Source organism: Equus quagga, chromosome 6 (assembly GCF_021613505.1).
Source record: "Equus quagga isolate Etosha38 chromosome 6, UCLA_HA_Equagga_1.0, whole genome shotgun sequence".
Lineage (NCBI taxonomy): Eukaryota > Metazoa > Chordata > Mammalia > Perissodactyla > Equidae > Equus > Equus quagga.
The window spans coordinates 55,367,642-55,392,131 of NC_060272.1; the positions used below are offsets into that span (position 1 = coordinate 55,367,642).

The 24,490-nt window shown below is 41.9% G+C and overlaps 1 protein-coding gene across 10 annotated transcripts in view; it reads right to left on the reverse strand.

The window, feature by feature from the left end:
- ENOX1 (ecto-NOX disulfide-thiol exchanger 1) overlaps window positions 1–24,490 on the reverse strand; it is a 535,380-nt gene that overhangs the window by 76,654 nt on the left and 434,236 nt on the right. For all 10 annotated transcript variants that reach the window (XM_046663943.1, XM_046663938.1, XM_046663939.1 and 7 more), the window contains one exon: window positions 8,164–8,348. In XM_046663943.1, coding sequence (XP_046519899.1) covers window positions 8,164–8,348 — 185 coding nt within the window. The remainder of the gene's footprint in view (window positions 1–8,163; window positions 8,349–24,490) is intronic.

Consider the following 24,490-nt stretch of genomic DNA (forward strand, 5'->3'; position numbering starts at 1 on the left):
CTTGAGGAAGATTGTCGCTGAGCTAACATCTGTGCCTGTCTTCCTCTGTTTTATGTGGGATGCTGCCACAGTGTGGCTTGATGAGTGGTGCTAGGTCCGCACCAGGGATCCAAACATGTGAACCCCAGGCGCCAAAGTGGAGGGCATGAACTTAATCACTACGCTATGGGGCTAGCCCCTCTCCTTACCTATCTTAGGGTCTCTGTCCAGGGAAAACAGCAAGATACCCAGTGGCCCAACCTTCTTTGAAACTGTGAAAACACTTAGGGAGTTTGCTCTCCATTATCTTCACTTTTAGTCTTTGTACCTTGTTCAGAGTCAAATGGGAATGTGCTTTAAAAACTCCCAAACCCCTTAGCAGATGTCAGGTGCAATCACTTCAAACAGGTAGGGCTTCATAATGCAAAGCCCTGGGCCAAGAATTAGAGAATTGGTTTCTATTTCTGGTTCCAAACGTACCCAACAATCCCTCCAAGAGTCTCACGGTGAAGTGGGACACATACCTTATTCCAATGTGCCAGGGAATGCAAATTGCAAATGTTAGAAAATGCACATGCTGCCAGTAGGAGCTCTACCAATGACTTTTAGCAGCCTAATGAAAGGTGCCACTGAATTATAAATGAGGATTATCATCTCCCTCACAAGGCCTGTACCTCCTAAGGCTGAAGAATGGGTAGAAAATGAAATTAAAACTCTGGGGTAGTTAAGTGAAAGGAAAGTAAGCATGGTGGGCCCAAAATTTGGTAGCTGTTGTGCACCATGATGTTGAGTCCTTGAACCTTTTTAAAACCACATCATCTGAGAGATGTACACATTTAGGATTTTTCTGATACCAGTAAGATGTTAAAGACTTTTAAAATGAATATAAGAAATGTCTTATAAGTTGATTTCTATTCAGAAAGTAAGAAGGTTCACCTGCGTGGTTGAAATAGAATCAAATAAACATGGGGCATGTCTCTGTAGCCACAACTTGTAAAGATTCAAGATTTTTATGTGTGTAAGCGTGTATTTATATACGCACATATTTTTTGAACTTTTTAAGACTAAAGGTTTTACTCCCTGCACGTGAAAGTCTAAAAGAAAGTCTCTTTCTCTACTCTGTAATAATGTGATTTTCTTGCCCTGTCTGGTGATCCCGAGCTATTTTCTGCACTGATGTATAAAGTTTCCATATGTTACAGATGTTATAATGTTGTTACATGCTTTTTCCTGAATGAGTAAACAAGCAGATCATCAACCAGATCATCATGACCCACATCACATCACATACGTGCCATTTCTTCCTTCCCACTGAACAATTTTGGGGTTCGTGAACCCTACTTAGAAAGACCTTCAAAATATATTGCTACTTAAATTCCAAACTAATCAATCTTTAGTTTTTCACTTTCTACATCTAGTTCATTTATCCAAATATTTCACAACAGCTCTTAAAATATAATTTATTATTATAAAAATGTTGAATTTCTCCTTTTAGAGACATTTGTCTTTTTCTCTTCCTGTTTATGTTTGTGTCATTTTCCTTTTTTTTGTTTTTTTTAACTATAGAAGAAGAACTGTTCTTCCCACTGCATCGTCCGTTCTCTCTCCACATCCTTCTCGTCCCTCCATCGGAACAGCCTCTACTCTTTTACTCTCTGCACATCCGTTTGAGCTTGGGCCTGCCCTCCTCCATACCATCAGTTGTTTTTTTTTTTTTTTTTTTTTTTATCAATTCCCTGCCTCCTTCTCTCTTCTAGGGCAAAAAACCAAAATAGAATGGATAAAAAGTTTACCATTTCTCTATCTTTAATACTCATTCCAGCCTCTTCGTGTCAACCTTTCCTTTCCTCCTCCCTAAAACCCTTCTGTGTATCTGCCTCTTCATCTTAAAGCAGCTATCTTTATTCCAAAATATGCTGCCTTAAGTTCCCACGTTCCTTCCTCTCAGACATTTGTAAAATTTGTCCGCTGTTCTTCCTTTCTGTTAGGCTTCTGGACAGCCAGAATAACCTCTAACACTCTTCCCCCACCCCCCCTCCGGGCCACTGCCAACCGAGAACTCATTCAAGGACTGGATTAAAGGTAAAAGCCCCTGAAACAGGTTCTTGTTCAAGATGTCAGACATGGTCCACGTGTGTTTGCTTTTCATTTTTCCTTCCTCCAGAGACTCCACTAAAGCATCTGTGAATGAATAAACATAAAAGAGCAAAGAGAATGTGAAGGGAGTTCCAGGGAATTCTTTGTGTATAACAGATTCTGGTATTTATGGGCTCTCCAACTCTCCTTAAAATGAAGCCTGCTAGTCAAGGAGCCACTGCATGGGAGAAAGACTCAGCCGTGGAGAAGACCGGGACTCAGCAGTGAGCAAACTCACACAGCTTCCGAGGAAAGTAAACCAAGCTCCTCACTCTCACATATAAACAGACTGCCAAGCATCACGTCACATGAGAAGAAACCTGTAGCATGAAAGAGACAGACAGACACACAAACCACACAACCAACCCTGGAACAAACAGAAATGATTCAGGAACAAAGAGAATTTCAAAACATTCTAATTAGTATTCTCAAAAAGATTTGAGAAGATATTGCAGCCAAAAAATAAGAGTAAGCCTGCATGAAAAGATAATAAGCAAAGTACAGAAATAACATTTGCAAATAAAGTAATGTGATTATCAAAAAGAAACTTCAATGAAAAGGATAAAAGATAAAGTTTAAACAGATAATATGAGAAAAAGGATAATGAGCATAGAGCATCAGCCTACTGGGTCCATTATCTGACTGGTGGGCATTTCAGAAACAAAATTAAAACAGAAAACAAAAGTGAAAAATTATCAAGAAAACAGAGGGACTCCTGTTGCAAACTCCTGTTACGTGTGTCTGTCTTCTTTGCCTGCAGCACCTCGCCCAAGTTCTTTGTAGTAGCACCTTTTGAAGTCCCCTGGGAGCAGTGGGCCTGCTGGGCTTTTGAGGAGTTTCACAATTTTTAAGGGACAAACATTTTTCAGAAATTAAAAAAAAAGTTCTCTAATGTTTTCTTGGACATGCTCATTTTATGTCTTTCCCTAACATTTTCTAATGATCGAAAACACCACCATCCCCACTCTAGCCATCTTCACCACCACAGCCACCTTCATCAGCACCGCCACCTTCCTCAACATGGTCACCTCACCACCACAGTAACCTTCATTGTCATGGCCACCATCATCACCACAGCCGCCTTCACCACGGGCACCTTCACCACCACAGCCATTATGGCCACCTCAGTTACCTTCATCAGCACAATAACCTTCACCATCATAGCCACCCTCACCACCACAGCCACCATCATCACCACTCTCGGTACCACTCCTGCTGTCATAATTATCCTGACTTTGACATGTACACATCTGACTTCAAGACACATAAATTTGGGAGAGGAATTGAGCGCAAACTTTTCACTATCTCTAAAAAAAGTACTTACTAAGCAATTAAATAGTTTATAGAAGATTTCAAAAGAGATGCTTAACTTTATACTTAAGTGGGTGGATGCACTCACTGATGTTCTAATTTCAGCACACTTTCACTTATTTCTTAATATATATGCCAAAGATCAATTCTTGACCAACATTTGGCAAAACTAATGGGATTACTTTATATTTTAGGAAGGTAATAGTATTGTATTTCTCTGTCTTCTATAAAATTAATCTAAATTAGTGAAGTTTTGTGATACGTATACAGAAAATCACAGCTATGTTCCTTTTTGAGCACAAGTGAAAAAACACTTGTTACTTAATTTCTAAAATGGTGTTGATCATAGTAATCCCCCTTTTCCCAATTTTTTTCTGATATTCCCTTGCTGAAAGGTGTCAAGACAGCTGACTAGCCCTGGTCTTTACTAATGTCAAGCCAAGAGTGTTAGAGAGCCACTGTTCTATGTGGGCCAATGGTTTACTGGCCTAAGACAGCTGGTCTTCAGATGACATTTGATAACTAATGTTATTAAAAAGCATTGGCTTAACGTATTGATGAGGGAGCCTTCTGACATCATCATCATTAGTCACACACAGTTTTATGATTAGCAGCTTATAATGGTATCCTGTTGTTATCTGAATATTTATCACTCCTCTCAATATGATTTATACATGGCTTCAAAAGAATTCTGATTTTTAAGTTGGTTATTTAAAAATATGACATATTGAGCTATCCTTGTGAATGAAAATATAAACATTGTTTAAATTAGGTGTGGTTAAAACCATAATGAGAGACTACCATACACTTACTATAGTGGCTAAAAAAGGCAAAACAAAACAAACTGACCATACCAAGTGCTGATTGACAAGGACACAGAGCAACCGGGCTTCTCACGCTGTCCCATGGGGATGCACGATGTACAGACACTTTGGAAAACAGTTTCTTAAAAAGTTAAACACACTTACCACATGACCCAGCAATCCTACTCCTAGGCATTTACCCAACTAAAATGAAAATTATGTCCAAATAAAAAGCATGTAAGGGAATGTTTACAGATTCAAATTTCCCCCAAACAGGAAATCACCCAAATGTCCATTAACTGGTGACTAGATAAACAAATTACGGCTCTTACAATGGAATACTAGTGAGCATAAGAAGGAATGAACTACTGACATATATAGCAACATGGATGAATCTCAAATTCATTATGCTAAGCGAAAGAGGCCAGACTCAAAAGGTTGCATACTGTACGATTCCACTTATATGACATCCTAGAAAAGGCAAAGCTAAGGGTAGAAAACAAATCAGTGGTAACTGGGAGTGGGGTTGACTAAAAAGGGGCATGAAGGAATTTTGAGGGGTGATAGAATTGTTTTATATATTGATTGTGGTAGTGGTGGTTACATGAGTATATGAATTTGTCAAAATTTCTTGACCTGTCTCCCTAAAAAGAGTATTTTTATCGTATGTACATTTTACCTCATTAAACCTAAGAAAACAATTCAGTGCAGTAATCTTAAGATAATAAGAGTTTAAAATATGTATATTCTTTCTTCGTATACCTAAAGGTATAAATGAAAACCAATGACCTCACCTCCCTGAGGCAGAGACAGGTTAACTTTATTGCCAGCTTAAGATCAGGTAAAGGCTACCATGTTACCATGGATACAAGCTATTACTTCCTTTTGTGTGAAACCTCTAAAATTAAATGGTGACACCCACATAATGTAGGGCTAGACTGAGAAACAACCAGACAAAGTCACCCAAGGGTTTTTCACTTTCAGGAACCCTGCCCATAATGTTTTCCTCATCAACACATGAGAAACCGTGTGATGTCAGGGAACATATCCTTAGGGGATTAAAAGAAGAAAGGTTAGAAACTTTTTGGCTAAACTTGAAGGCAATTGCAAACATCGTACATTAGTTCTAAGGCTGTCAAGACTCTTTCTTTTCTTTTGTTTGTCACAGAATAATTTCCCATAGATGGACTGAGAAAACAACGGCATGTGGGAGGCTTACCCTCCTCTCTCTCTTGACTTTCCTGGGAAATCACGATTTTCTAATTTAGAAAGTGGATAGTGGGACAGATTGAGAGGAGGTTTTAGAGTCAGGACAATTCTTTGCAGTGGGGCTCAAATTAGCAACTTGTGGTAATTTATTCAAAGTGACGTTAAGGTAGAAATATGACTCTTAGGAAGCACATATATTTAAAAACTATATTAGAGATGTGTTGCCACAGACATTGCCATGCATCCACCTAACAACCTGTAAAGATGACAATCATAACCACTGCCACTGAGTTAGGGCTTCCCATGTGCTAAGGAGGTGCCATACAGACCTCTAGGGCGTTAGCCCTCACCATTTCCTGCCTTGCTCTTTATGAGCCAAAAATCCCAAACAAACCAGAGCTCCTGACAGCCAGCACGCTAGTTCTTGCCTCTGTGCCTTTGTCCATTCACTCCTCCATTCAACAAATATATCTTGACTATCTCTTATGTGTTTGTTATTGATTGAACTGTGTCCCCCCCAAATTTATATGGTGAAGTCCTAACCCCCTGCACCTCAGAACGTGACCTTATTTGGAAACAGAGTCGTTGCAGATGTCATTAGTTAAGATGAGCTCATACTGGAGTAGCATGGGCCCCTTAATCCTTCACAAACTACGTCCTTATGAAAAGTGGAAATTTGGACACAGACACACACACAGGGAGAACGCCATGTGAAGATGAAGGCCGAAAGTGGGGTGATGCATCTACAAGCCAAAGAAGGAAAGATTGCCAGCAATCACCAGAAGCTAGGGGAGAGACATGGAACAGAGTCTTCCTCATAGCTCTCAGAGGGACCAACCCTGTCAACACTCTGATCTTGCACTTCTAGGCTCCAGAACTGTGAGACAATAAATTTCTGTTGTTTAAACCAAACCAAAACAAAATCCCAAGAGAAACTACACTAAAGTGTATTTCCTACTGACAAAGAGATTCTGCAAATGTCTCAGAAGCTGCAACAACCACACACTTCCTTTAAAGGGCTGTTGTTCGGTGGTGGTTTATAACACTGCTCCTGTATGGACCAGGCACGCGGCACTGACACCCTTAGCATACTTCTCCCTGACTGCTGAGCTCACCCTGCTTCCTCTGACTTCTTTCGGATTTGAATCTGCAACCACCGTAAAAGTTTTATCAACTTTTAGAGCAACTGGGATAATCTTTTCTGGAGGAAAAGAGGTCCCATTGCACGATATGTGACACAGTAGCTTGTGGGCTGGGTCTGGCGTCGTGGTCTTTGGGGAAATTGACAGACTCTCCTGCTGGCACCGGCGCCGACACACACCCACTGTTGGGGCATATGGACAACCCCGGGAGCCTCGCACCGCAGCTGTTACACTGATTTCCAAGTGCAGGGACCTGAGCAACGATTGTAATGACATTTTCCTGGCTGGCTCTGACCTCTGAATCTCACTGATTTGTCTAACACACACTGTGAACATCAACCAGTTAGAACTCAAAGCCAAGACTCAAAAATTGCTTTAAAATGGCAGGAGATGTTTAAGATACTTTCTGTGACTTGGTCATTAACTTATTTGTATCCCAATCCTCACATCTTTTTTATATCCCTTCCTCTCAATTATTTTTCCCTGCTTGGCAAATGTTTCTGCAGGAGTTACCTCTAATCATTAAGACAGTTTGTAGGCAGTTCATGCGCCTGATCTTACAGAGCAGTGAAGATGGATGTGGGAATTTTAAAAAATAGCCTACTCACTACATATTTTAATTTCCCATCATCCTACTTATATTTCCCTTGTTTAAATAAAAACAATCATCTTTTTTTTCCCAGAAAAGAGTAGTTAGATTTATATATTCAGAGGGGTAATAAAAAGACACCCAAGTGTGATGATAATTTATGCTTTATTATTCTAAGATAACGCAAAAGCCCAAACACCTAAAGCGTATCATGTGTCAACGGCTGTTTGCAGGTAGAAATCCAGCTATGAATCTTTGATTCCATTCCTCCATGGCCAGCGCTCAGGTTTTCCCCTAATCTCAACCCCTCATTTCCCACAGTCCATATTCCTTCTTCCTCCAAAGCCCAGAGTTCCTTTTCTAACAATTGCTGGAAATACACATCTTTAACTTGAATGTGCCAAGGTGGAGTCTGGCACTCTTTAACAAAAGCACAGATACTGGCCTCTTTCTAAAGTCATCTATCCACCCAATTCCGGTGCTTCATCCATTCTATCAGCAAATATTTCTTAAATATGTGGGGTGTTCATAGAAACTGACTAGATCCTAAGAATAATCCAGAAGAAGTGGAAACAATATACTTTACATTTTCAGGGGTCTTGAAAACAAACAAACTCATCATGCCTTTGTAAAATCAGTTGGCATGATTTTAATAAGTTCCAAGATTACAAAACACTTACATCACGATCAGCAAGGATTTTTCTGACTGCTTGCCATGAGGCTAAACTTCATATACAAACCTTTTAATCTCCTAGATTCTCTTCCTCTACTTCCCACCTCGAGGGTGTGTTTCTTTAGCTTGGCTTTCCTCCAGATTCCACCCTTGCACAAACAGTCATTAGCACTTTCCTTTCCTAGCAACTTAGCTTTCAGATGTCATTTCTTCTCCTTCACCTTTCCTGGCATGTGGCTGCCATTGCACTTCCACTTAATACACACATTCCTCTCTCTGTCAAAAAAAAGAAAAAAAGAAAACTCCCCTGGGCCCGGGTACCTGCTGCATGCCTTGCATGGTTTGCTGCAGGAACTGGAGCTGCTGGTCCTTGGTGAGGTTTTCTTCTGTTCGAAAGAGCTGTTCTTTTTCTTGTTTCAGCAGCTCCACCTCATTCCTGTAGGCATCCAGCTGCCAACGGAGACTGTCATTCTCCTCTTTAAGAGCGTAGGCCTGAGCAGCCAGGGCTGGAAGACAAACAGAACAAGTTTAGGTGGGCTCCCCTCTTGCTTGGATTGAGGGGCCTTCAGCGGGAAAGAGTTTCTCACCCAAATTCTTAATGTTCGTACCAGCTCAGAGATACAACTGAAATGCCTTACCCTGGGGTCTTTATTTTGCAGTTGGTGAGCTTTACTTCTTTCGGAATTTTTATCTATTCTATTTGTCTGGTTTTCTGTATGAATGTTTCTTGTAGGCACAGGATTAATTCCTTCCAAATTCTTGTCTCTTGACCTCTCCTCCAATCCTAGGCACCCTCTCAGAAATCAGTGTGTGTTGCTAGGTGATGACAGCATTCAGAATTCCAGGCAACAATCCTATCTACCCCATTATTGTCCTCTCCCTTTCTGCAGGATTGCTTAGCTCCTTGGAGCGCCGGGTCCTTTCAAATAATCAGCAGTTCCACAAGTTGAGGCATGCGGCAGCAGCCCAGGGGAGAGAGGAATTTGTATGCACACCAGTCTTCCCTGCTCTACTGCTGGGCCAAATTGCACAAACTGTTTTCTCTAACTCCTATCAGAATGGTAACCTAGTTCCATCTGTTTCGTCAGCAGATTAAAACTCTTTTTCCCTACAAGGCTGAGTGGTTACTCTAATACTCCTTCCTGAAGCCTAAAATTCTCTATGTATAGATTCAGACCTCACTCACACCTCTATCTTACTGAGAAAGTGAGACAGTTAACTCCGGGTCTTACACATTGCAAGGCTGCAGAAACAACTGAAACTAAGAGAAGAGAAGAAGGAACGGTACAAAACAAAATCCAGGATGGGGAATCCCTTGCCCTAGTTTCTGGCTTATTGTTTAGTGGTCTAATAACAGTAATAGTTTGCTGAGCACCCACCATATAATAGACATTGGACCAAGAGCTTTGCATGAACTAACTCACTTCCTCCCCCATCTAGCCTATGATGTGGATGCTGTTCTTATCCCCCGCTTCACAGATGAGAAAAATGAGGCACAGGGATATGAAAGAGAGTGTCCGATCCTACAAAAGCAGCATTGACAGTCTTCAAGCCCAGGCCACTGGCTGCAGAGTCTTCGCTCTCAGTCACCGGGCTGTTCTGCCAGTCCAGATACGTTTAGTTCTTACCAGGCTGTTGGAAACCAGTCTCTAATTCTCCCCATTTACTCTCCCACCAGTTTCCCATACTTCCTTCCCCCTCCCAGAGAAAATTCATTCTCGACTTTTGTAAGCAAGAGAAAAGTGAAAGAAAATTTTAAGAGCTTATCAGAAACTTCTTCAAAGAAGTAACTTCTGGTTTGTAAGTGTGCCGTGGAGCCTACTGCGCAGGAGCTTCTCACTCCATGGTCATTTCCATATCCTCCTCCCCATCCCAATCAGAGAGCCAGATCAAGGCCAGCCTCCCGGAGGCTCTACCTGCACATTAGAGTACAATGATGATACATCTTTACTGAGGTGCTCTGAGACCCCAGGGAATTCTCTCCTCAAACATCAAACATCAAACTATGTTAATAGTTTTTACAGTTGAGTGTTTTATGGTATTCTACTTTGCAAAATGATAATCTATGTATAGTACACACTGCAATACTAATCAAAGAGAGCATGCAATCCACCAGAAAATTCCCTACCTCAAACCATCATGGATCAATTAGTCTATAAGCATTTACTGAATATGTCCTCTGTGTCCAGGCCTTCCTGGGCTTCTTGGATCACAAAGAAGGAGATAGAATATGTCTTTTCTCTCAAGGAGCTGAAAATATAATAGAAACTGATACATTTGAAAGGAAACTACAGTTCTTCTCAAAGGAGAAGAGGATAGCCTGGTGCCTGGTATACAGTAGGCACTCAATTAATATTGGTTGAATGAATAAATAAATGAGCAACTCAGTGTCAAGGTCTATGACAAGGGAATCCATCCTGTAGGAGTTCAGAGAAGAGAAAGAAAAATGCAGACCGGAATAAGAAGAGGGCTTTAAAACATGAAAGCCCACGAACTGGGGAAGGACAACTCAGTCAGGAGTGCAAGCACAAGCGAAGCTCGGAATGGGAACTGAAGATAGAAATATTTGGGGCAGGAAGGAGAGAAGCTTGACCAAAAGGCAAGAGTCTGTCTGGAAGCAGTGGGAGGCAGGTGAGCCATCTCAGGTGATGAGAGAGATGGAGGCTCAGAAGTCAAGCTAGAGAGCTGGACTCAGTGGAGAGGCCAAGTGAGAACCACTGAAGGTGCTAGGGCAGTGGAAGGACGTGATGAAATTGGCGATTTAGGAAGATTAGTTTGGCAATGGTGCGCGGAATGAACTGGAGGCTGAAGAGAATGGATAAAGGAAATTTTATTTGGTGTATATGGATGTGCAAAACCAAGGAACAGCCAATTTTACAGTTTTCAGGAACTTATAAAATCAGAAATGAGCCAGGGTTTCCCCAGGAGCATGAGCTAGTGCTTTCCCACACTGTGCAGCCCAACTTCAGATCTGGTCCACACCCTCAGACACCAACTCCTGACAACTCAGTTTACCGATCCATAAGGAAGTGGTTATGAGGCATCATTTGAGAGAGGGATGTTGTAATAGGGCAAAATTACAGAAAATGCAAATGATGAAAAAAGTGTTGGCACTACAGAAGCACATTACTACATTTAGTAGCATTCAAAGACACTTAAGTCATTTCCTTAGGAAGCTCTATTTGGCCCTTTTTCAATTCAGAGTGGCATTTTTATTATCATAACTGATAGCAGGTGTTTGTGAAGAAATCGATTAGTATGCAGGGATGGAAATTACATTTTCCAAATGAAGTGCATAGTCTGCAAGATACACTGAAATCTGTGTAGCAAAATGCAAGCAGCTATAAAGCATGTGCCAGCAACATTATTTAAATAAATTATCTGAACATAAATACATATAGGAGAGGCACCATCCATTATTTTAGGGGTTCTCTTATGAGCCTGTGGAATGGCACTGCTGACAGTTTTTATTCTTGGCTAAGCCAAGTGACCACTGTTCCTGCCAAGTAGGATACAATGCTGTTTGCATTTCTGGAATAAGGATGTGATATCATTATATATATATGAAAAAAACCCAGTAGCTGGAACTCTATCCACCCTCCACCCCTCAAAAATCAATACCATAGCCAATCCCATCAACGTTTTTATAATTGGGGCATATAACCGATTTACATTCCTGATTAAATGATTTCAAGCTTGATATTTGCCAAAAAAATTTTGTTACTCGTGTGGCAGCAAAGTGGTTATCTTCTAAAGGGTGAGAAATTGTACATTGACTCCACTTAACTTGAGGCCACCTGTTTGTACACATTATTTGGTGTCACGTTGCAGCCTTGAATCTACCCCTCAGACGAGACTTCCCGGAGGAAGCGAGATTATGTTTCTTGGACTCTAAAAGAAACAAAATCCTAATAATTTCTAACAATATCATTTCTCAGTGTATTAAAAATCCAGAAGCTTGAAAGTTCCATTCTTTCACTTCTCTTTTTTTTTCTTTTAGTTCTTTCTGGGACACTGTATTAAATGAAAAAGTTTTGAAAAATCAAGCTTCCATGATAAAATTTACCCTTGAGAGACCGCACAACAAATCCACTATTCAAATAAGCATAAGGATTAAAAATAAACCGTAGTATGCGTCTTTTTGTAAGAATCCCTGAGGAGTGCACTGTGCTCCAATAAATGGAATATTTAGCTAAGATCCACCACATGTGGATTACCAATTTTCAATTTAAAAACAAGACTGCAATAAGACAGTTTAACTGTAAACTATTCTGAACATAATTAAATCTGCCTTTGGTGATTTTAAAGGCACTGCTGAACCTAGTGGTGCCTTTGGATTATCACTAATTCACTCACCAATCAACTGTTTATTGAGAAGCCATGGGCAAGGAGTGGTGGCACATACAAGCGGAAGGCCAGGGCAGTCATCAATTTACACTTGCTCAGGACCTTAGGAAAATTCTCTTACTGGGATTTTCTGATTGAGCCAAAAATGAAATAACACCATTGGAAAAAACTCTGCCAAACAAGATTAAATTACATTTCAAAAATTAGCACTAGCCCACTAAAATTACCAAAAGTGATGCTAGTGCATGAAAATTGATCCAAAGACGAAATGGTGCCTCTGAGGAAGAGGTTTAAAGGTATTACAGCAGCTCACTGTAGCCTTTAGTAGATTCTAGACAAACCATTATTCTTTATATTAATTATGGTCAAAGTGACCTCCTCCTCTTCCTCCTGTATTACTTACTGTGTTTCCATGGGAACAGATAATGGCATGCTTAACTTCTTTAAGTAAATAATCTGGTGAAAGCTTGAAATCTCTCTCTTACCAGCCTGAGCCAGCGTCAGAAAAATAATTAGCACTATATGAAAATTGTAAGTTATTTTGGGTTATGTCCCAGTAAGCTGACAGTATGTTAATATCTTTTTCATGCTCAGGCAAGATGTAACTAAATAATAAAACACTTTAACATATTGTCGCTAACAATATCTGGATTTCTCAAGAACTGCTCGCCTCTGTGTCTTAGGAAAACTCTGTGTTTAACATTCTCCCTCCCACCTCAGCTGGGAGGATGCCGATGAACTGTGCATTTCTTTCCTATGTGCAAAGAAAGTCTTCTTCAAGGATTTCATTGGCTGCTGCCCAGAGAGGCGGTTGTGCCCATAGGTCCAGAGAACAGGATGATTGGATGGGCCTGAGGCCTGGAAAATATTCCGTGATATCTGGTCACCTTCCAGCCCCTATGGCCTGGTGACTCGGGGCCTCTCCAGCTCCCTCCGCCTCCCTGCAGTCTGATTCTTCTTGCCTGGTGCCCGGGGTGTCCAGTTGCTCTTCTGTGGCAGACACAGCACACTGTGTACCCAACTTCATGCTTTTTTTTTTTTTTTTTGCGTAGTGCAGCGTTGTTCCTGAGAGGTGGCTGCCCCAGAAGTTGCCATATAGGGGTCTCACCAATGGAGTGTGATGGGGCAGTGACAGGTGCCTTCTGCACAATCTCTCATTCTCTTCCCGCTGCTGGAATGGGAACTTGGTCTCTCAATCACCACATGGAGGACAGGTGCCCACAGACCAAGATATCTGCTTTGGACTCTTCTGTGTCAAAGAAATCAACTCTTCTGTTGTTGTTGTCGTTAAGCCACAGAAAAATCGGGACTTATTTATAAAGAAGCTGGTGTTACTCTAACCCAGTATTTCCCCAATACTGGCTGGCATCTCCTGGTGGGCGTGCTGAAACATATATTTTCGGGCCCTATGCCCAGAGTTTCCAGTTTGGTCTGTCCAGGATAAAGCCTGAGAATGTGCATTCCTCCATGTCCCCAGCAGGTGCCGATGCTGCTGGGGCCGAGATCACACTCTGAGACCCGCGGCTCGGACCACAGCGCATTCTTATTACCTGGTTCCTGAACTGGGGTCACAGATAGCTTGTTTGGACAAATACTTTGAAAGAACCACAAGCTTGGTTTGTCGTTTCGGTTGCATCCCTTGACCTTGTTTTGTAGGAACCCCAGCTCCATGCTCTGCTCCTGTGAAGGTGGTCCTGTCCCAGCCCTGTTCCAATGTGTGAGCACCTCCTTAGGGAGTGAGGCGCAGATGTGGGCAAAAGGTACAGTCATGACTGTTTTCCTCAAATAGCAGCAGCAGTAACGGTAATAGCAATAGTAATGGTAATAGTGGTGGTAAAAGCTAACAATTTTTATGTGCCAGGCAGTGTGCTAAGCCTAGTGTTTGCACAATCTCCTTTCACCCTCACAAAAATATCACAGTAAATACAACGGTTATCTCTATCTTACAGGTGGTGGGACTGAGTTTGAGAGCCATGGAGCTTGCACGGCTGGCTGGAGGTGCAGAGTTTATACTCAGCAAGGCTGACTTCGGAACCTAAACTCCTGATGTAAAGCCTTCGGGGTGGCCTGGGGACAGGTAAGTGCTGAAGCTCGAGAGAGGAGGAAACCAGGGACATTACTGTCGTGGCTAATTTGTTCCTAAGAGAGGAAAACATTCCACTCCTGGCTCTGTTTGGGGAGTGTTCTGCTGGAGAGAGGCTCTCCTAGGAAAGCGGAGATGACCTTTCTTTAAAAGAAACACACATAGGGGGCTGGCCCCGTGGCCGAGTGGTTAAGTTCGCGTGCTCCGCTGCAGGCGGCCCAGTGTTTCGTTGGTTCGAATCCTGGGCGCGGACATGGCACTGCTCATCAAACCACGCTGAGGCAGCATCCCACATACCACAACTAGAAGAACCCACAACGAAGAATACACACAACTATGTACCGGGGGGCTTTGGGGAGAAAAAGGGGAAAAAATAAAATCTTTAAAAAAAAAAAAAAAGAAACACACATAGATCTTTTGCACGAGGAGTCTGGGAATGATCCACATGGAAGTTAAACTCACCCTTCTGGCAGTCTTGAGGCCTGACTCAAACCACTTAGGGATCTCTCCTTCTGCCTTGCGTCTGTCTCCTCTGAAATGGCCACAGAGAATGCCTCTAACCACGGAGCTTCTGAGGCTCAGGTAGTCAAGAAGGCTCCATTAAGAGAGCTGTGTCCAGGGACTCACACTGCTCTCAGGACTACTGAAGGACAAAAGTTAGAGTGCCCACTCCACCCATCCGAATGCATCAATGCCCTGCTTCTCTAAGTGTCCCATACCGTCAGTTAGAATCAAGGTGGCGGAGGCTCTCTTCCCATAGAGCCCTGTCCCCAGGGTCTGAATGGGCTGAGGAAGGCCAGAGACAAGGACCAGACTCACCCTCAGATAACCAGACGAAAGCACTGGGTCTGGCGGCTGCCATCACCCTCGGTGCCTCTCAGTGATCAGGCACAGAGCTGAAAAGCATGGTGCGGGGCCTGCTGCACCGCCACTCTCCTGCTGGACAGCCTCCGACAGTACCCACAAACCACAATCGATCTGCTTTTCAGTAACACCTGCATCCCCACCGAAGCAGCAATCTTCCTCAAATTGCTCAGGGAAATTCCTTCTGCTACACTCTTTCAGGATTATTATTATTACAACTTAGCATTGACATAACATTTTATATTTGCACTGTGTATTCCAGTCTGTGCATTAGCTGTTATTAGGGAGAGCTAAACAGAAGCACAATGCAGTGTCTATTTCCATCTTTGTGTGAGGCCAGTGGAATAAGGGTAATTTGGAGAGTGCAGGTAAGCTAGATCCTGTTATTATAATGGCTTAAATGTGAGTCTAGAGGCACAACTGGCAGCAGGTGACTCAGAAAAAAAATCCCCTCCATATAGCTCCTCCTAACGAAGTGGTCTGCACCAGTGGCAGTGACTATGAGGTGCTGCTGGGCTGTTGACACTATTGAGACTTCACATCATGCCTTACTGCTTTCCCACTGACATCACTGTCCTCTGATACCTCCCCCAACGACCCCCATTGTCCTCAGAGGAAAACAAGCCAAGGAAAGAGGCACATTCAGTTCTTCCAATCGCAGGGTAAGTCTGCCATTTAAAATGCTGGTGAAGGACGCTGTGCCGGGTGAGAGGGGCCTTTAGAGTCCTCAGGAAGCACATGCGGGGACTCCTACAGACGTGAGCTGAGTGCCCACTCCAGGCTAAGCACAGCCCCGCCTGACCTCAGCTCCCTGCCCAGCTGCAGGAAGCACCAACTACAGGTGTGGACCTGGTGGAAGCCACACAGAACTGCCCCACGAGGGGCTCTCTGCACAGTGTGTTGTGGTGGTAGGACAAAAGAACAGGAGGCTTCTGGCTGGGAGCGGAGAGCTGAGCGACTGCTCTTTCGTGAAGAACGTGCACTGGGCTGGGCTGGGCTGGGCTGGGCCTTAAAGTCCAGCTCATGCTTTGATAAGCTGAAGGGAAACAGGAGTGGGGCCACCACACAGTGGAGACTGCTTTCACAAAGGAATCTCCAGAAGGAGAAGGTGCCAAAGCTGACAGGGCAAGGTTAGCGGTGGGGAGAAAAAAGGAGGCTGGGTTCTTAGGGGCTCCATGTCAGGGCAGCTGGCAACGAAGAGGAACATTTTCCTCCTACTCATTTTCTTTTCATTAGATTTCTGTTTTCTTTTTCACTTTCAATCCCTATTTTGACTTCCATGATACAGGACTACCTGTTTTCTACCCTCTGAAGGCTTTAACGATTCTTTTTTAGGGCAGTCAGACCTAGACAGACCAAGATAAATCACATAATGACACTCATTTGCAGGAACAGTTACTCCTCCCTCACAGACAGTGCCCTCCCTTGGGTACAGGACTCCACAGCTGGGCCTTGCTCTGTGCGACTTCACCCAAGTAGTAGTTGGTCTTGTCCAGAGAGAAGCTTTCAACGAGACCCTTCCCCTGAAGGGATTACTCCTCTCGTTTCCTCATCTCCTGCACGTAAGGGCCATCACCTCTTTCTCCTCCCAACTTGCAGATTTCTTTCCCTTTTAACAAATGGTCTCTTCTAATTTTCTTCAAGAAACCTCAAGAATTGATGTTTTCCTACTTCTACTGACCCCCTACACACACACACACACACACACACACACATACACACACACACACACACACACACACAGGAACCAGTGGTTTCTAAAACATAAAACACATCCACACTCTGAAATGTGAATGAAGGTCAGCCCACACAGACAGTGTTCTCAGTCCCAGGCATTGCCCTTCGCAAGGAAGAGTGACTTTTCCCACAAAGGTTTTATTTTAAAACACCAAATACTTAGGATAACAAAGATGAGTCAAATGGAAAACCTTCTCCTTCTCTCCATTTTTGGGCCTTATATAAACTCTAATTATTCGGTCTACCCAGTGGGAACCAAGACTTTGCTTAGAAGCTTGGTGGAAAGTGGTGGGCAGTGCTAGGCTGGGGCTGCCCATGAAGTCACCTCCTCCCCAGGTCCCTCAACACCAGAGTGGAGACTGATTTCCACACACTTATTCGTGCCTGGCATTAGGACAAAAAGAATCCCCATCCTCTTGAAAGACATAACCAAGGTAGAATGAAACTAGTATGAACAACTAATTGCTATCTCGAGGCCAGTACTCCCCAAAGTTTGTTCCACACGCAGCCGTTTGTCCTACCTCGGTATCTCTCAAGTGAGCATTCTTGGACCCCTCTCAGACTCTCTGAATCTGAGTTTCTGGAATAGGGCCTGGGGATGTGCACTTTAGCAAGTTTCTAGGGTGATTCTAATGCATGCCAAAGTTTTGGGACTACTTCCCTGGACTTTAGGGGCCAGATCCTCAATTCCTCATGCTTTCTTCATAACTCTCTTTCATTATTTTTTGACGTCTGCTTTCTCTCAGACTTTTCTAACAGCTTCTCTGTTATTGAGAGAACCTTCTCCTCTCCAGCTTTCACCATCCAACATGGCCTTTTAGGATGCTCTGCCATCTGCCTTGCTTTCTCACATTTCATTAATCTCTCTACCTGCTCCTCTCTGAATGCTGCTTACTGACTCTCCCGTGAGGATACTGTGACTGAATGCTTTCATAAATCCTCCAGGCAGTGTCTCCGAAAGACATTTTTCTAACCTACTAGTTGTTGTTGTGTATCACCTTTCTTTGCCATATTTCTGGAGACAGTTCCTGCTGCAGCAGACTTGTGGCATGCACCCAGGAGAGGCCTGGCTGAACCTCGGTGCTCTGTGAGGACCCATGACCCCTGACAGAGGGCCCTCGGACCAGCCTCTCACTGCGGGAGAGGAGGCCTGTCCTGCATGCACACTGCACTCTCCCGACACCAGTTGCTAGGTCCTCAGAGGCTTCTCTCTTTGGCAAATGCCCAGGCATCCTTGCATCCCTCTCACTACTGATGGATGAGAACAGTCTCTGGCTGTTCTCCTAGAGTCAGAGAAAAGCAGAGACTCTGTCCTTGGCTCTCATCACATATTTCTGCATCAGGCTACCTTCATTTTTTCTTTCCTCCCAACTAGACTTTTTTCGTTTCAATCAAAGGACACTTCAGATGCACCTCATGCAGACATGATGAGGGGACATCTCCACCTGTGCCGTGTATGCCATACTTTAACAGATGACCGCCCTTTCATTTCTTCCTTCTTGGGTCCCTTACTATTGCCTCTGTCAGTCACTTCCTTTCCACTAAACATTTTTATCTTTTATTCCATTTTTATTTTCTTCTGGGTCTCATATTTTATTACCTTACCTCAACCTTTCTTTTTTCCCCCTTCTTTCACACCTATTATCAACGGCCATCAATCCTCATGTTACATGCTGGTGGGTTTCCATCCTTTGTGCATCAGAATCACCTGAGGAGTATTTTAATAACATAGATGCCTGGTATTGACCCCCAGGCGCTGGTATTTGTATAAAGTTTCCCAGGTCTTTCTCATGTGCAGCCAGGGCTGAGAGTCACTCATTTATGGCTCCTGTGATTGCTCACTGGTATCAATTCTCCACACCGCCACAGTACCTGGTATTTGCAAAATGCCACGGAATCCCTTAATTGGTTATTTCTTACGACCTTGAGAAACTCGCTTAGGATGAGACTTATGTTACTACTGAGAGAGCTGAGGCTTAGGGATGGGACGTCATTTGCCAAGCCACGATGGAAACAAAAATAAGATCCTCAAGGGGCCTCTGACCGTATATGCTTCAAAGTGATTCCTTCACCCTCTTCAGTGACTCTAAACTTTCTCTTCCAGGGACACCCATTCTCACCCGTGGAGGCCACTTTCTCAGAGGCTTTCTAACGATCTGACCAGGCAAAGGACTGAATCTTCGAAAGATCATCAAGGTGAGCTTGGTATTCCTCAGTCAGGCCCAGAAAATGGGAGGGAAACGTGGTAGGGAGCCTCCCCAAAACTTATTTTCAGATCTGTTGATGTCTCATCCGTTCAGATGGCTCCAGTTCACATTCTTCAGCAGGACCCATCTTCTCATCACTTCTTTTCATCCCCAGAGCTTGAGTGCTATAAAATCCTGCTCCGACAAACTCAGCATTCATCTTCTCGCAGTTCTTAGGCAAGAAAAGTGCACGTATTTTCAAAACTGTCTAGATGGTTAAATTATAGCAATTTTTCCCTAGGAGAGAGTTGTTCAGATATTAAAACCCTCTATATATTGCGCATGATAATCTTTCTCACATTCCCATAGAAAGCAGGTTTTACTTTGCTCATTAAAATGATTTGTTTTTACTTTCTGATGAGTATAATTTTTCAGGTAGCAATGTTTTATTCTCACTAGCAACTCCTTATAAAAGCTCTGCAAGTGCTGAAGCCCCAGTTAAGCACTATTAATTAAACCCTAAATGCTTTTAAACAGCTCTACCCCTTTTCTAATTGAGAAATAGAGCTGTTTGGGGAAGTTTATGAGGTGACCTTGATTGAATTAAAGAGGACAGGGATGGAACAGACTTCAAACTCATATTCAATGATTTTAAAGAAATGACTTCCCTCCAATTAAGCAGGAATTAGCATGAAATATTTTGTTTTTGAAAGGTTAAAAGAATTCCTCTGAGAAAGCAGCTCTCTTGTTACTAGCTTTTTATTGAACATGAGAGAGAAGGTGCTATGGATGGTTTTATATGAAGTGCTTGTTAACATGGTGCTGACGATCTGGCATCAATTATAATATTCCTTAGGAGCCTAAATGTTATATAGGAGGGGCAAAAAGTCCCAGTGAAGTTTTAATTCCTATTTCAGAAGCCCAAGGACTTAACAACTTTCAATTACTGAAAAAAATTAAGATATATTTTCCATCTGCAATAATTTCAACCTAGTTCTAGGGGGGAAACGTTGCAAATGTTACCTTATTTCTTTGCTGTTCTTCCTTTTAGCTCCATCCTTCATCTTGCCACAGTCCCCCATGATTTAATGACCTGAAAGAACATGTCATTCTTCCTCCTCTCAAGAGCAACATATAGGGTCTCTGATATATAATTATGCAAGCAGAATTCCAAGAGGAATGAGTAGTGCATGTGGTGGTTTGGGGACCATCGGGCGTTTCCAAGGAGCAGTAGTCCTCAGAGGAACACTGGCCATGCTCTTCTGCATCCCACGTTTCTGCTTCTGTCAACCTCAGAGAGTCGTGTAGACACTGATTATACACAGGAGGGAGGCAGAGGGGTATTAGAGAGAGCGAAGGGGCTCTAAAGCCACAAGCCAGTTATGAGACTTGCAGCAACTTAGTAAATCTCCATTAGACCTCATCTGAAAAATGTGGTTAATACTGTGAGGATTAACTAGATAATAGGGTTTTTTTTTTTTTTTTTTTGGTGGAAGCTGAAAAAAATCCTTTAACAGATTAAAAATTAGTTCTTCCTAGTTTTAATTTCCTACCCATTCATTTAAACAAACTGTTGTCCACCTATGGTGCACAATGCAAAGTGCTGGCCATTCAGAGAAGAAAAGATCCTGAACTAGTCTTTAAGGGGCATATGGGGTCAAAGGTCCTCCCACCTCAGAATGTTTTCACCCTTATTTGTTTAAAACAAAGAAACAAACAAAATCTTCTTCAGGGATAAAACAGAATTCAGATTAACAGATTTACTCAACTTCTTCTCAGATACTCTCAGCTCTCACAGTTCTGTATGTTAGAGTTTATCTGCTAGTTTTGAGCGCGATGTCTGAGACAGAGCAGACACCGTACAGACCAGGAAAAGGAGAACTCTGATAATACGCCACTAGGATTTTTAAGAGTAGATAAGCAATATTCTCAGATCAAAGACTGAGTCTCAATTAGTCTTTTAAGACTTTGTTTGCTAATTTTTCCCCTTAATCTGGCACTGCAAGACAAATGATACCATGGGTCCACACACATTGTAAGAATTCACTGAATATTTGTGGTTTTAATCTTATCACTGCCTTGTATTATGACATTGCCCAAGATAACTCATAGAGGCAAAGAGCTAAGGATAGAGAAATGGATGGCTTTAAGATGCTCAGATTACTACACTGGAAAAGTCTAGTATAGCAGGTGGAGACATTTCTTAATTGACCAGTAAATCACAAAAGGAAAAATGAAATCTCTTATCCTACCTCCAAAAGATTTGCCAAATGTCTTGTCACTTAAGTTGTGCCTGAAAACTTGTATTTATAAAAAACACTCAGTATAAACTTGCAGAATTTATTCATCATTCCAGATAACTATTACTGGGGGTAAAAAACCACATTTTTTTCTCATTAATTTCGAACATGGGGTGGGGAAGGAGAAGACATTACTTCTAAGATCTTATCCTGAGTCTGTGCATCTCAATAAGATTGATATTATTGTAGATGCTCTCCCTCAGACTGTTATTTTTAAGATTTATTGAGAGGTACATCTCATAAAGACAAGCCTCAGGAACAAGGAAGCAGGCAGAGCACTTCAATAAGTCTTGAAATTAGATGGAGAGCCAATGAACTGGTCTTCAGGTAGGCTCTCCCAGGCCCTGGGGATGCAGAGGAAACATGGGATGAGATGGGAAATCAAAGGGCTAATATTGTAGCTCAGATCATTCCAGATCAACCATCAAGTCTGTGCCTGTGTTTTGAGAAATATCTTTGTTTTTCTCTTTACCTTCATGGAGAGTTAGGAAATGGAAAACATGGGTTGTGACAGTGTGTGTGGTTTATCAAAGGAAATACATGACATGGCATGGCTCCTTCCCAAAGCATTTGCTTCACCTCTTCAAAGCATTTCTTCTTCTCGCCTAAAGCCATAGAGCAGATTGTTTTTCAGGAAATAAATATCACTCAACTAGGAAGGGACTGTGCCAATTTCCTGAATATTTTTAAAAGCTGGCATTTCTGTTGGAATGGGCTTAAAAACAGTTTGTTGGATGCACTGTCCATATCGAAGCCAATCTCTTTCTAGTTAGTAGAAAATACAAAAAATAATGGGAACACTAAGCACAAGCCCCAGTCAGCTTTGTCTGGGTTAACATTTTATGGCAATAAGTGTCTCCAGTCTACCTTTGACTCCAAATGGCATCATGGTGCCATGCACATGAGGCATTCAAAATCCTTGGTTGATTTTATTTGGTTACTGACTCTTATGATGCCACTTAAGGGATTTGAGGAATATTTTGGAGATTTTTTCCCCATAAAATTCAGTGGTGCCATAGAAAGGTCATTAGTCTGGAAAGAAGGAAACTAGTATTGAGTTCTAGACTTTTCATTTACTCTCTTGGGCAAATAACACAACTTCTCAATATGGGACTGCATATTCCTATTTGTGAAAAAAGGAGGAGGTTGTACAGATGATTTCTAAGGGTCTAGAAGAGACCCTTAATCATTGCAAATCTTCCTGTGGGTAAGAACTCAACATGTCTGCCTGGTTTAGAACTTGAATTATTCCTTGGATCTTTAATTTAATAATTATGCAGAGATGATCCGCTTTTGGAATAGGAAATTGTAAGACGATGTGGCCTTGGGAGGTAACCAGAGTATAACAAATTAAATGTGGAAATTTCCTAATTTAAAGCAAAAGAAGGCAGTTCAATAAACTTCCATCATCTGATGCTAGTTACCATTTGTTACTACTTTTGACTCTCCTGAATGGTTGGAAATGGTCAGGTGGTATTCCTCAATCAACATGAAGGTTACCACAGATTCTCCTAGTATTTTTTAAACCAGTATTTATTATAGTTTAATTAAAATAAAACTTGTATATACTGTGGACATTTTTGAGATGCACAAAGGAGGAAAAAAATCACCTGTAATTGCACCATCTAGAAATAATCACTGAGTATTTTGACCTATATCCTTACAGATTTTCCTCTAACATATAAATTATGAACACGACACAAACACACAACTGGAATATCTGTATATTAATTTGTAACTGCTTTTATGACTTAGCAACATATTGAGAATCTTCTCTCATGCCATTATATAGTCTTTAAAACATGATTTTTTCCAAGGTTGCTTATGGATATATGATTAATTAACCAATAGCCTATTGTTAGATATTTATGTGTTTCCAAAGTAATCCTGATCACTGAATATTTAGGTAATTGCCTCAAATGGCAATGACCCATCATGCCCCAGGGGAAGGAAAGGCCTCTGGGACAGCAGCTCTAGAAGTTACAGTGGGTTCATTAAGGAACCCGCAACACCCTGCCTGAAGCACTACAATTAATGGACTCTGTCTTGCAACTTCTGCTCCAGAAATGTTTCTCTTCACTTCTTTGCTATTGATGCAGAGTCTAAAATAAAACTTCCCCTCTCTGGTCACTTCTCAGAAGCCTTCACACATTGTCTCCTGGAACTGGGGAGAACAGTTGCTGAGCACTTAGTCCCTCTTTGGTATCAAGGACATTCACCCCAGTGAAAAAGAAGAGTCTCTAAGCCATTTAGATATGGGAGAGCTTACTATGATAGTAATTTTTAAATTGCTATAAACTTCAATTTCCAGAGCTTCTAACTATAAGTATCATATCCTGGCAGGTGGAATTTCTGAGAAAAGGAAGAAAGTAATTACTTCTTTCAATTACTTTTTTCATTAGTTATGTGGCATTTAACTGTGTATGGCTAACTGGATTTCTACAGGATGTCCTCTTGTCCTCACTTTCTGTACTCATACAGTAGACCCAGCATCTTCAGGTCTTTGATTAATGAAGCTCACGGACAACAGTGTTAGGAGTCAAGGTATAATAACTTTATGTCACCAACTGTGTTTTGATGAACAATGCAATATAAAAGCATAGGAGAACTGGGACAATGATGCTCGTAAACAGTATATCACAGTGCTAAGAAGTTGGTAACAGTGTATGTTTTAATATGGTCTGGTATTGATTTTTTTGGCCAATGTCCCACTTCAACAGTATTATAGTCACACTTTAAGATTTTAGATGGGGAGGCACAGAAGAAAATCAATAGCTACTATCTTTCCACTACCGACCGGCTACATATCTCTAGCTTCTCTGCCACACTCACATTTAAGGAACCTAAAAGATACTTTGTGGAGGGCTGGTCCAGTCATCAGCCTTTCAATGACCTCAGGTATCCACTCTGACCACCTCAAAGATTATAGCTTCAACTCCCAAAGGTTCATGAGAAAGAGTCCATGATCCAGAAAGGATACACACTCATTTGCTCTATATTTTCTATTTTATTAACATATGAAAAAGGAAGTTTTTAAAAAGAAATATTCACCTGTTACTCAAGGAGGCCTGACTGAAAACAAAATCAGGTAGAATTATTGTTTCTGAGCTTTAAAAAATACATGGAAAATG